The following is a 13,985-nucleotide window of genomic DNA, read 5'->3' on the forward strand; positions in this document are numbered from 1 at the left end:
AAACACCTAAATGCCACTGTGTGGACAATGTAAACCATAATCCAGTTGAAAAAAAAATTATTCTTTTTTTCTCATTGATATTTGAATTCCTCCAAAAAAGTTCAATATAAGAAAAATATATTATAAAAATTAATAGAAAAATGAATGAATAAAATAAATAAGTAGGTCGGTCGGTAGGTCGGTCGGTAGGTCAGTCGATAGGTCGGTCGGTCGGTCAGTCAGTCAGTCAGTCATTATATCATAGGTTAACGATGAGAACATTGCCTTTTATTAAACTGGGCGATTCTATCACAATGTTCTTTAAAGCTTTGGTTTTTTTTCTTATATATTTATTCATATAAGATTCTCGTTCTAGAGATAACTCATGCACGTACCCGAGCACACCATCCTCGTCTTTTCTGCATACATCGTTGGGTCACTTCCCTCGGCATTGGCTAGGACACCGGTAGCTGGTCCGCAGTTCAAGCTCTGGACTTCGTTTATTTTTCGCCACCCCAACTTCTTCAAATCTTCTGCCCATGCCCTGTGCCTTCTCAGCGACGTGAACGCTCCAATGGAAAGTGAAAAGGCATAAATGTTCTGAACCGAAATATAGCGGAAGTTGCCGAAAAATTCCGATTGTACGTATCATATCAGTAACCAGGTACTTGCAATTAAGATAACATCATTTTAAATAATTATGTTATACGAGTTGTTCCCCTTTACTTGCTTTGTTACCTTTTTAATGTGAAAAAGTGAATAGGGAAACATTATTGGCTCAAAATGATTAACAATTAACAAGCGATTGTATTTTTGTTTTTTAATTGATACAGTGACAACGTAACAAACACGTTTTTTTGCTAAAACACGTTTTATTTTATAATTATAATTTACCTGGATGTCGCCAAGTTTCTATAATATATTATTTTTGACTATGGAAAATGATTTCTTTATATAAATGGCAAATCAACAGATAAATACATTGAAATTGAAAGTATTATCTTTGTATCAAAAATTTAATCGAAGCCAGTCGATATTTTTAGACATATTTTTTAAGACGAGACTATAATTCTTTTTGGAGATTTTTGTTACCATTTGATAGAGGTCTATATCAATGACTTACATGCAAAATTAAGTATTTAATCTACATGAATGTAATATTCTATTTATAACATATCTAAGATAAGAACGGTTTACAGAGAAAAAGAGTATTAATTATAGACTCATTCAATATCCTCTATATATAAACGTTGGCAAATTCGCATTATAATTTGATTTCCCTTGCACTTGTCATCTGTGAAGCGTGTATGTAGTCATCATCCTAATGATGAAGAAGAAGAAGAAGAAGAAGTTACATAGGCCCTTAGTGTAATATACGTGTATGTATTTGTATTAATTAACTGGTACGTTTCTTTAAACAAAGCTTCCGTAATTATAATCATAATTAATGAACAACATTATTTATAGTTACAAAATGTATCAAGTCAAGGAAAATTTGAAAATCGGATAGTGTCATACCATAAGCTCTAAGGAGCTTTTTACACCGATTTCTCTAATATATTACATTGGATATATATATAATATATGAAAAACAAATCAACCAAAAGAAAGGAGCTATACTTGCATATATAATACATGCATATTCACCAGGAAATATTTTGGTTTTAACTTTATTTGTAAGTCATTATATGTGTTGTAACCATAAAATAAACATGGTTTTATATTTTCCCCATGTCCAAGCAAAAAAGATTTTTTCCCCATTTACATCATTCAGATAAACAAAATATTTGCATGGATTATGATTTCTTTCAACCATTCGGATGTTTGAAGTGAAAAATATACGTCCAGACGCTTCGGGACGCTATGATGGTCAGTTAGCGACTTTAAATACACTTAGGTCGACGTTACGTTTTGGGCTTTATATAGATAACTTTATGTATGAAAAACTTTTATTTCGGAAATGTTACTTACAGAACTATTTCGTAAACTAAACTTACGAAGTATTTCAAAATAATCTTGGTTTAGATAAACATTAAACCTTCCGGACGCTTAGTCGGTATACGGTGTTTTTTTTTGAGCAAGTGAACTTGACTCGAAGATATATTAGTTTTATTGATATAAATAGAAAAAAAATTAATTAAGATATTTCTTTTCTACCATAAATACCTTAATACATAATTATATACCTCATTTACAATAAATAAAACCCTTCTGATTGTTTAAATTATAAATAATGCTTCGGGACGATCTAGTGTTTCATGAATTGCGCACGTACATACTTTAAATTTCTGGATATTAAATAATATTTTATAGAGAATAACTGTCTTCCTGAATAATATCATTTAGAAAAAAACAACAACAAATATTTAAATAGATAATGATTTCTTTTAACTATATCGATGTTTGAAGTGAAAACGCTTCTGGACGCTAAATTTCTTCAGGACGTTTTGTTAGCGCGACAAGAAATGACACAGCGAAACGTCAGTTTTTGTGCTGTATAATATTTTTTATGAATAAAAAGCTTCTTTCCTTCTTACACATATAATAAACAAGAGCCCGGTTTGAGCCGGGTGATGCTCCCCGAATAGGTTTTGGACACAGGAAAGTACACCTCTTGTAGTTTCAGAGTTATGTCCGTGGAAAAAGTTCAAAGTGCAATAATTCTAAAATTAGGCAAGGCAGAGTTACAGTTCTTTGCACTGCACTTTAATCAATGTGATCTATCAACCTACAAAGTTTCTTGATGATATCTCTTATGATTTCCGAGTTATGTCCTGGACAATTCAAAAAGTAAAAATAAACAAAGGGCAATAACTCCAGAATTAGGCAAGGTAGAGTTATGATTCTTGTGCACTGCACATCTACCCATTGAGATTTATCTACCTACAAAGTTTCATGTTGATATCTCTTATAGTTTTACAACTATGTCCTGGATAAGATTTTTCTAAAAGGGGAGATTATTCAAAAATAAGGCTTAACAGAGTTATGGTTCTTTTGCACTGCACCTCTACTCAATGAGATCTATCTACCTACAATGTTTCATGTTGATATCTCTTATAGTTTTAGAGTTATGCCCCGGACAAGAATTTTCTATAAGGGGAGATAATTCAAAAACCAGGCAAAATAGAGTTATGGTTCTTTGACACTGCACTCCCCCTTGATGCCCTCTACCACTGTATGAAGTTTCAACAAATTATCTCCAAGGGTTTTCAAGTTATGTTCCGGACAAAGTTCAAGTTCAAAGTATTAAAATAAACAAAGGGCAATAACTCCAAAATTAGGACAAAAAGAGTTATTGTTCTTATGCACTGCACATCTACGCATTGAGATCTATTCACCTACAAAGTTTCATGTTGATATCTCTAATAGTTTTAGAGTTATGCCCCGGACAAGATTTTTCTATAAGGGGAGATAATTCAAAAACCAGGCAAAATAGAGTTATGGTTCTTTGACACTGCACCCCCCCCCTCAATGCCCTCTACCACTGTATGAAGTTTCAACAAATTATCTCCAAGGGTTTTCAAGTTATGTTCCGGACAAAGTTCAAAGTATTAAAATTAACAAAGGGCAATAACTCCAAAATTAGGATGAAAAGAGTTATTGTTCTTATGCACTGCACATCTACCCATTGAGATCTATTCACCTACAAAGTTTCATGTTGATATCTCTTATAGTTTTAGAGTTATGCCCCGGACAAGATTTTTCTATAAGGGGAGATAATTCAAAAACCGGGCAAAATAGAGTTATGGTTCTTTGACACTGCACTCCCCCTCGATGCCCTCTACCACTGTATGAAGTTTCTACAAATTATCTCCAAGGGTTTTCAAGTTATGCTCCGGACAAGACAACGGACGGACAGACGGACGGACGGACAGACGGACAGACGGACAAGGCGCCGACTATATGCTCCCCCGAAATTTTTCGGGGAGCATAAAAAACTTAATTACGGTTTACCTCTGCTTAGATAAAAATAAAAACCATCAAGACGTTCGGGAAGCTATGTTGGTCAGATAGCTACTTGAAATATGCGTGGATAGACATTAGATTTTGGGCTTTAAATAGATAATTTTATGTATGAAAAACTTTTTCTCTCGCTTATGTTACTTACAGAACTATTCAAAAAACTTAATTTACAAAGAATTTCAGAATGAAGAATTTCAGAAAAAAATCTTGGTTTAGATAAATATTAAACCTTCCGGACGCTTAGCCGGTATACGGTGGTTTTTTTATCAAGTGAACTGGACTCAAAGGTATGTTGGTTTTATTGATATAAACAGAACAAAATTAATGTTAATTCAGATATTTATTTTCTTCCATAAATTAAATACCATACATAATATTAATGTTTAATAATAGAATATTATTAAACACCAACTTATACATAATATACCTCAATTACAATAAATATAACCCTTTTGATTGTTTAACTTAAAAATAATGCTTTGGGACGCTTCCGGACGCTATTTTTTTCGGGACGCTTTGTTACCGCACGTTTAATCGTCAGTTTTAATGTTGTAAATTAATATTTTGCGGATGAAAAACTTTTACCTTGTTAATGATACTCACACATTCAATTAAAAAAACTTATTTACGATTTATTTAAAAATTATTTTGCTTAGATAAAAATGTAAAAAAAAATTCAAGACACTTCGGGACGCTATGTTGGTCAGTTAGCGACTAAAAATACGTTTTCTATTTTATGCATGAAAAACATTTTTCTCGCTATTGTTTCTAACAGAATTAATTAATAAACTTAACTTACGAATTTTAAAAAAAAAATCTTGGTTTATATAAACATTAAATCTCCGAGAAGCTTAAATTAGTCGACACACGATGTTTATTTTTATCAAGGTGAGTTTTTTTTAGAAAAAAATGTCAATAGAGATCATTTTTTCTACCATAAATACTTTAATACATTATAAATCATTTACAATAAACATAACTTTTTGATTGTTTTAATTAAAAACAATGCCTCGGGACGCTTCGGGACGCTAAATTTCCAAACGCCAATCGGAACTCCTCGGGCGACTTCAAGAATTCGAACTTGACGGAGATTGCCGAGTTGTTACGATTGTTCCAAACGCCTTACAGTGATTAACTCCCTTGGCAGAATTGTTTTCTGTACTGATAAGGGGAGACCACTACGTAGGAAATTGCTAAATTTCTTCGGGAGACCGCCCGCAAGAGGTACATCTTTGCAATGGGAGATAGAAAGAAAGCCTTGTTCAGGACTTCTATACATACCTTCTCTCTCAAGAAATATGTACATAATTGATGCCACAGGAACACGTAGCTTTTGTTTTCTAAATAAATTTGAGGTGACTTGCCGAATACTCTGTGAAATTTTAACACGAGATGATGTACTGTATGGTAGAGGTTTTTAAGACGCGACAACAACAACCAATTAAAGACTGAAACAAAACATTTTTTGCGATAATAATCTACCATTTGTAAGTAACGTTCATATTACATAGTTATATCATTCAACTTTCGTTGGAAAACTTAGTGGGTTGCAATAGATGAATTTTGTGTTGATATTGGTTAACTGCTATTGAAATGAAATGAGTAGTGTCCGGATAAACAATTTTGGATACAGGTGTTACTGAAGTTGACAATGTTAGGTTGTGAATGGTATATCGTGTCGCCATTGTTTATTTAGCAATTATATTTGTTTTCAGTGTAGTTCAATTTAACAGTATGGATAGTCAACAGTTTATAACTATTTTAATGTGAGTTCACACTTAACTCCTCACCCTTTGTACACATGGTGTGCACTAGTTTTTGATCTACAAGTGCACATCATGTGTGCAAGTCTAGTTCACTAGTATAGTTCACCAGACATGGTGACACTCAATTGTTGTTGTTTTTTTATAATGGTATTAGCTATTAAAGCAATTGACCAGCCTTGGGTAAAGTTATGTATTGATTAGGCCTAACTGTAAGAATAAAATATTTGTTAACATTTCTATGATTTTAAAATGTACTCTACATGTAGATCAACTTACATTGTGTGACATTTAAGTCAGTGACATTACTGTTAGTATTACATCTGTATTTATTGCAAAGGTTGAGCTATAATCATTAGTGTTGTCAGTAAAAACTTTAATGTATGCCAGGCTTGCTTAAACAAAGGACATTATTCTGAAAGGTTGAATTTTGGAGTTATGCCCCTTTTTACATAAGAACGTATGTGCAATTTGCCAGTTAGTTAGAAAGATTTCGAAACTTGGAATACTTAATAATCATAAAGAGGAACATATGACAAAGAGGTGTTATCCTGAAAACTATATTTATAAAAGTCATGCCTCTTTTTTAACTTGAATAATTATTTATAAAAGTGTTTATTGATAGTCAGTAATGAGCATTAACACCATATATGGTGCTTTTATTTATCAGGAATTGTGATGTCTGTCAACTATGCAGAGGGGTTGTCTCCCTATGAACACAAGGGTAAATGTGGTTTACCTGAAAAGTTTGATACGGATGATGTTGTGAGAGAAAAAGTTTCCCGGCTTGCAGAATGGGTCACTGAAAGTAAACACATGATTGTACATACAGGAGCGGGAATCAGTACATCAGCCGGTATACCTGATTTCAGAGGACCAAATGGTACGACTCTTTCATAAAGCATACACATGTATGTTATTAACATTTAGCATAATAGCAGCAAGGGTAGCATGTCCGTGCCATCTATTCTTGGTATGCACTGTTCACTTTTTTTGAAAATTTTCCCTAAAGTGATGAATGGTTTTGTTAATATTGATAGATAGACAAGGCCATTTAAGATTTTCAGCATGGTAAGGGTTGATTTCATAAGAAAATTTAGTACTAACTAGAAATGTGTCCATAGGACACGGATGCCCCCACACGCCACTGTTCTGTCAATCTTATGACTCTAGGTCAAATATTTTTTGGACTACATGTGCCACAAGTTGAAAACTAAAAATCAACAAAGGGCCATAATTCTGTTAAATTTGGTCGCAGCAAAAATTCCTTCCTTTAATACCATCCACACATTAAGGTTGTTATTCCCTGGAAGTTTAAGCAAAATGTGCCATCCGGTTTAAGAGGAGTTGCGATCACAAAATTTCTACATAGTATATAGTGAAAAATCAACAAAGGGCCATAATTCTGTTAAATTTGGTCGCAGCGAAAATTCCTTCCTTTACTACCATCTACACCTTAAGGTTGTTCATCCCTGTAAGTTAAAGCAAAATCTGCCATCCGGTTTAAGAGGAGTTGCGTTCACAAAATTTCTATATAGTAAATAGTGAAAAAATCAATACAGGGCCATAATTCTGTAAAATTTGGTCGCAGCAAAAATTCCTTCCTTTACTACCATCTACACATTAAGGTTGTTCATCCCTGTAAGTTTAAGCAAAATCTGCCATCCAGTTTAAGAGGAGTTGCGTTCACAAAATTTCTATTTAGTATCTAGTAAAAAAATCAACAAAGGGCCATGATTCTGTTAAATTTGGTCGCAGCGAAAATTCCTTCCTTTACTGCCATCTACACATTAAGGTTGTTCATCCCTGTAAGTTTAAGCAAAATCTGCCATCCGGTTTAAGAGGAGTTGTGTTCACAAGATTTCGGGACTGACGGACAGAAGGACGGACAAGTGCAACGCTATATGCACCCACATTGTGGGGGCATAAAAATACATTTAATGTCTGAATCAATATGTACTTACTTGATGATATTAGGAACTATCTTATTCAGTGATTAATCATGACTTAAGGTTCAGGCATTGCACTTCGTATAACAAGAAAGTTTAACAAGTACTTCAGTAATTAAATAACTTAAAGGATAGAAGCTTAGTAAAAATATATCAAATTTTTAAACATATTAAATGCATGTAATTTCAGGAGTTTGGACGTTGGAACAGAGAGGAGAGAAACCAAAGTTTAATGTCACATTTGAAGGGGCAGTGCCTACATTGACACACAGGGCAATACTAGCCCTGGAAGCTGCAGGTATGTGTACCAACAAATCATTCAATTATAATGAAACAAAATATAGGGATAGTTAGATGGTGGTGGTGGTAGTTTTCACTCTAGATCACGGCAGTAAGCCACATTAAATTTACAAGAGCACAGTTCTGCCACCACATCATTCTTTGGCAGGCTGTCAAGTAGTTAACCAGTACTACATGTACTACTTGCCTTCACTTTCGCAACAAACTGATTACTTCTGTACATACAAGAGCAGAGGTACAGTGTGAATGACCGTAGAAAGGATTTCATGATCAATCACAACGAAAGTTTCCTGCGCCATTCAGGAATCAAACATTTAAAACTCAATCATTAAATAAAAATTATTTGATTTACAGAGGATATTGAATGACTGTAAGTTTATAACTGAATTTATTGAACGAGTTCAATAAATTTAGTAATGAACTTACACAAATTTAATATTCTATTTATCACATACCCAAAAATATAGATAGTTTGAAGTGATAAAGAAACATTTTTCATTGACACGCCTATAGTATAATACATTTAGCGGATCTTAAGGATATATATTTATACAATGCAAATGACATCACGTCAAATATATGCACGGCTGTGCAATACCATTTTTACGGAGCCACCGAATCGGAATGGGTATGTGATAAATTTAAGTACCAAAGAAGATTAAAGACATAGTTTTCATGTTAATATGTCTGAGTCAGATATTAAACTTGTTGTAAGATACACCTCTTGTCAGAGGGGTTCAATATTCATTTTAACCCTTTATGCTCTCCTGTTATAGACAGACTGGAGTTGATAAAATTTTCATTCCGGGAAAAGTCAGCTCCTGCTATGTAAGTTTGAATTCCCTCTTCTAGGTGTTTACCCATCCTTTAAAGCTATATATTTTACACCTTGTTTGATTTCAGGTATCGTCAAATACGTGATCACACAGAACGTGGATGGCCTACATGTACGTTCTGGTTACCCTAGAAACCGTCTCTCAGAACTGCATGGTAACATGTTTGTAGAAGAATGTGATAAATGTGGAACTCAGGTATATATATTGTTTACATGGTGAAATAAGTGATGAAATTTTTTACTTTCCACATCAAAGATAATAGAAAAAAAAATTCCGGTCAGTATATGCTTAGACAATGGTTCAAGATTGATTTTTCTCATTAAAATCTTTTCGATTTCCTCTTTTTCACCCCCAAAAAGAATCTGTTGTACCAACATTTGCTTTCTGTGGTATTCAGACTCCTCCTGTGGTTAAACACACATATTCTCAACACTAAAGTCTAAGCACTCAAAATTAATATCTGTTTCCTAATTTTGCAATGCACTAATGAAGCTGATGCAAGAATTTATTAGGATATGTTTTGGTAATTTTATGTGCATGTAAACTTCTGCAATAACGTAACAATTTCAAATCTTACATTTTCAAATGATTTGTAGACATATAATTTATAGGAATATTTATTAACAGTACATCAACAGAAATGTGGTACCAACCATGGGTGTAAAACTGACTGGCAAAAATTGTACACTACAAAAGTCCAGAGGAACTTGTAGGTAATGCCTCATAATTTCATAAATTATTTCTTGGAATTTCATATTTGGATAAAACCTTTTTAGAACAACTAGAAGACAACCAGTTTAGTTGTTGCCAAGAGGTGTTGATGTAGAGAGGTTAAATTCATTCTGAAGTCTTAATTTAGGAAGAAGTAGTTGTTATTGCTCTACTGTAGAACAAAAAACATTACATCAAAACACCAGTGTGTTTTATATTTTCATTTTCATTACCAGTTTTTGGTAAAATATAACTTTCGTATAAATTTGCATGTACATTTTATTTGACCACGCAAATTTCTCGGAAATGTTGATTTTACAAAATTTGGGCCTCATGAAAATGTTGAAATTTACGGTATTGAAATATTCTAATTTTTTGTTTATTCAGGGGGAAGTTGTATGATACAATACTAGATTGGGAACATTCTCTACCAGACAGAGATTTAGATTTGGCGGACAAACATGCTAGGTTTGTATATTTTTTAATAGTGAAGTTATTCTGTAAAGTGAAGAGAAAATAAAGGTTTGTTGAAATGACAGATTATATTATGACATGTCAGTTTTAAATAATGGATTAAATATAAGTGATGTAAAGTCTGTGCCACTTTACTTAAACAGAGTTTTTTTTTTCAGGGCCCCTTTGTGCATTATTTAAGACTTAACACACACATAAGTAAAACCACCAAGCTTCTGTAAATTAGCTGGATAGCTTTCTTACATTAAAGAATCCAAAGCCATGGGCAAGATTTGAACGCACAAATGTGAGGAGCTAGTGGTCCAAAGTCAGAATTACACTAGTTATCCTTTAAAATCATGATGGCCTACTGGACTATAATGCATAAAAATGCAATATGCTTAGTAATTTCATTATTTAACCCTTTGCCTGTTGATCCCTAAGCCTGTTGGCGGCAACAGATTCTATCCTTGCGACCTTTGCAGACCAAGACCAGCCAGCACGTCCTTGCGGTCTGATCATGGTCTGCCCTGTTTTACTCAATAAGTATTAAAAAGAAAATTTAATGTGGTAAGGTATAAGGGTTTATTGTTGATTCTGTAAATTTTACAAATATCTACCAGTTAAGGTGAAGTAAAGTACTTTCAATATGTACCATTTGAAATGATGTTAACTTTGTGATATTGTACATTATTTCAGATTATCTGACCTTAGTCTGTGTTTAGGAACTTCGCTTCAGATAGTACCCAGCGGAAATCTCCCTTTGGCAACTAAACGTAACAAGGGTCACCTGGTCATAGTCAATCTACAGCCGACCAAACATGACAAAAAAGCGAACTTGATAATCAACACATATGTTGATACTGTCATGAAACTATTGTGTGAAAAATTGAACTTAAGAATTCCCGATTTCACGGAGCCAATGGTTCTGTTAAAATCTGTTCACTCAACTGCTGATGATAAACCGATGAACATAGTTGTTACAGATAGTACTCTGATTTGCCGTAGCCCGTTGTTAAGTAAAGATGTCCGAGTTGAACCAAATGTCAAAAGAGAATCAGACGATAAATTTCAAGCAGACGTCAAAGTTAAAGCAGACGTAAATTTTGACGGTCATGTGTTTAAAGGACAAAAGTTTAAATCTGAAAGCCAATGCTCACTCGGGAATGGAATTAAGAAAGTTAAAACGGAAATTGTTGAAGAGTTGGTGAAAAAAGATGAAAATGTATATGATAAAGTAGATGTGAAAGAAGAGTTTGACAGAGGTGATAAGGATATGAATGAAAGTTTGGAACCTAATAAAGATTGGAAAGAGGTATTGTGTAATGCCAATGCAAGAGCGATAAGTAATGAAACAATAACAGAAGAGGATGCTTGCAGAATTGAACATGATGTAACATCAACAGGTGAACTAACTTTAAATCCTGGTAATTCAAATACTGGTAAAGGGAACAAGGATGTTAGTAAACATCAATGTGTTGATGGTAATAAAGAACCCGACATGGCCGTAAAAGAAGCAAATTTTGGAAATTGTGTTTCAGGAAAGGACAACTTGCATGCTTCAGAGACTGCAGATGGAAGCATAAATTTATATGCAACAAACTCAACAGGCATCAAAAATCTGAAATCGGACATTAAAACTGAAGAGAATTCCCTAGAGATTGGAAGTGATGCTAAAAGATCGAGATTAGAATCTGTGATCTCTTGATGTTGTTTTTTTTTAGAAGATAAAAATCTCAGGGGTTAATCTCTTATTAATTACAACTGCATTGAAATCACTTCAGATATCATTTATTAACTTGTCCGTTTTACCTATTACTAGTAATATTATTGTGACATAGTTAAGCAAAAAAATTAAATGTAGCCCATTACTCAAACAATTTTGGTAGCCTGTCACTATGAAACTTTGAATACTTGTTTATCAACTTTCTTATATAATGTAGTTATCACTTTTAGCTCAATGTTACGAAGAATAGGGAGAGCTATAATAATTGTATTCACCTAAGATTCAGCATCAGCTTAAATTTTTGTGTGCAAGTTTGTATCTCCAGAATTATGGCCCTTTTTGCACTTGGTAAATTTTACATAATCCAAACTCTTGTGTTACTAGCAAGCACTGAGAATAGTTGAGCATGCTGTGCTACAAAAACTCTTGTTTTTATCATAAAAAGATAAATGAGTTTTATATTTTTACTGATAAATTTAAATAAATGTGCTAATAAACGCATAGATCTACAATGTTCTTCCATTTCTGTGTAGGGTCCTGTTTTGCTAGGGTCCAGGGTCATCTGGTTTTTGTTTGGTTTTAAGTTACATCAACACTATGTTTCCAGCTTTATTCAATATTGGTGGAAGACCTTAGTTGTCCATTTATACATTATGACAGCCACAAGTGACCACCTAAGTAAAACCAACCTTCTATAAACTTGCTGGATAACTTCCTGGCTTCCTTGTTGGATTTTAACCCACAGCAGTGAGGGGCCAGTGGTCAGAGACCTTAACCTATTTGCCATGGAGGCCCAGGATCATCAAAATAGGAAGTTTAATTCAATACCATATAAGTTTTCCTCCTTGATGATTCAGTTGAATGTTTACTGCTTAATGTACACTCGACTATCTTTTTCAAGTGACATATGCCGAGATATTGGTACTTATATTAAAAGAATGGGGTGGTACTCATACAAATTCCAGGAACATATATCCCCCATCTCATCAGTAACTTCTTACCAACATTAATTTCTCATTTGGAGGCTCCATCATTGGTACAAAGCAGGGAAACTAAAGCTTAGTAGATCTACCCCAGTCATTTTAAATACAGTTTTTGAAAAATCCGTTTTTTGTTTGTATTTTTTTTTGGTATATAAATATCAAACAAATTAAAACACACTTCACAAAACTTTAATTAAAAAAGCATTATGTACAAAGCATAAATATACTGTCAATAGGTCAAATTCTGTCACCCCATGCTCACTTATACTTGTACATGTATATCTTTGGAAAAAAAAATCAATAATTTTATTTCTTAGCTTCAAATTTTAATCAAATAATGAAACTGCAGCAGTTTGAAAGTTTTGATTACAAAGATTTTAATAAAATTAATATTAAAGCTATTTGAACATTTTGCATTTATGTCATGTCCGATTTAAATCGCTAAAAAAATGATAATTTTAAATGAATAAGAAGCAAAAAGACTCACCTGACTCAATAGCTTAAAATGGCAAGCTTCCAGATATGTAAAATAAAATTCCAATGAAAAGGAATTAAATCAAACTTGAGAAAAAGTTATCAGGACTTTTAATAAATATATAAATAAATACCCACAATCCAGGCAAAACTTTTTATGTTATATAACACAATTTTACTATTTTTTTAAACAAGAATAACAAAATTTTACTGTTTTTATAACCAAAATTCTTTACTTATTACTTATGGAGCAACTTTCAATAGATATCTCTGCATATTTTACCAATATATAATTAAATCCTTGTCATTGACTAATTCCTTAGGGTAAAACCTCTTGATCTGTTCACTTGACAACAGTTTTACTCGTTGAAATATTTTGTTTTTAAACTTTTCATAAAAATTTACACACAATCTGGAAGCGTGCTGTTTTAAAATATGTTAACAATCACAACCCATGTACTAAGTTCAAACAGCCGGTGACTAGGTAAAAAGATAATTCTCACTTTCACTAAGCTTTGTGTAAGTCGAAATGACCTTATTCGAGGCAAGGTAAGTTGATATTTGGATTTTAGGTTGCACCAACACAGTAAAGGTCATATGGCGATTTTCGCAGTGAAGTTTGATTGAGTACTGATTTTCACTTTCAATAAGCTAGCTAGATAGCTTCCTTGCATAAAAAATAATCCCTTAAATCCCTGACAAGGTTTGAACCAAGTACAGTAATGGACAAGCACTTTGAAGTTGGCAACCTTATCCGTTTGGCCATGGCATACCAGAAGACCTGGGAGGATATTTTTCAAACATCATTACAGGAAAAGATCAAATAAGTTCCTATACAAATGTGGATT

At 33.2% G+C, this 13,985-nt stretch overlaps 1 protein-coding gene across 1 annotated transcript; it reads left to right on the forward strand.

Moving 5' to 3' along the window:
- Positions 1-5,147: 5,147 nt before the first annotated feature.
- Positions 5,148-12,192, forward strand: LOC132729498 (NAD-dependent protein deacylase sirtuin-6-like). Its single transcript, XM_060715271.1, has 7 exons — positions 5,148-5,429; positions 6,376-6,588; positions 7,845-7,952; positions 8,858-8,985; positions 9,418-9,503; positions 9,889-9,969; positions 10,654-12,192. The coding sequence occupies exons 2-7, from the start codon at positions 6,384-6,386 to the stop codon at positions 11,660-11,662; spliced, it is 1,617 nt and encodes a 538-aa protein (XP_060571254.1). The 5' UTR covers positions 5,148-5,429; positions 6,376-6,383; the 3' UTR covers positions 11,663-12,192.
- The last annotated feature ends 1,793 nt before the right edge of the window (positions 12,193-13,985 follow it).

Source organism: Ruditapes philippinarum, unplaced genomic scaffold (genome assembly GCF_026571515.1).
Source record: "Ruditapes philippinarum isolate M1 unplaced genomic scaffold, ASM2657151v2 ctg3486_1_1_1_1, whole genome shotgun sequence".
Classification (NCBI taxonomy): Eukaryota; Metazoa; Mollusca; class Bivalvia; order Venerida; family Veneridae; genus Ruditapes; species Ruditapes philippinarum.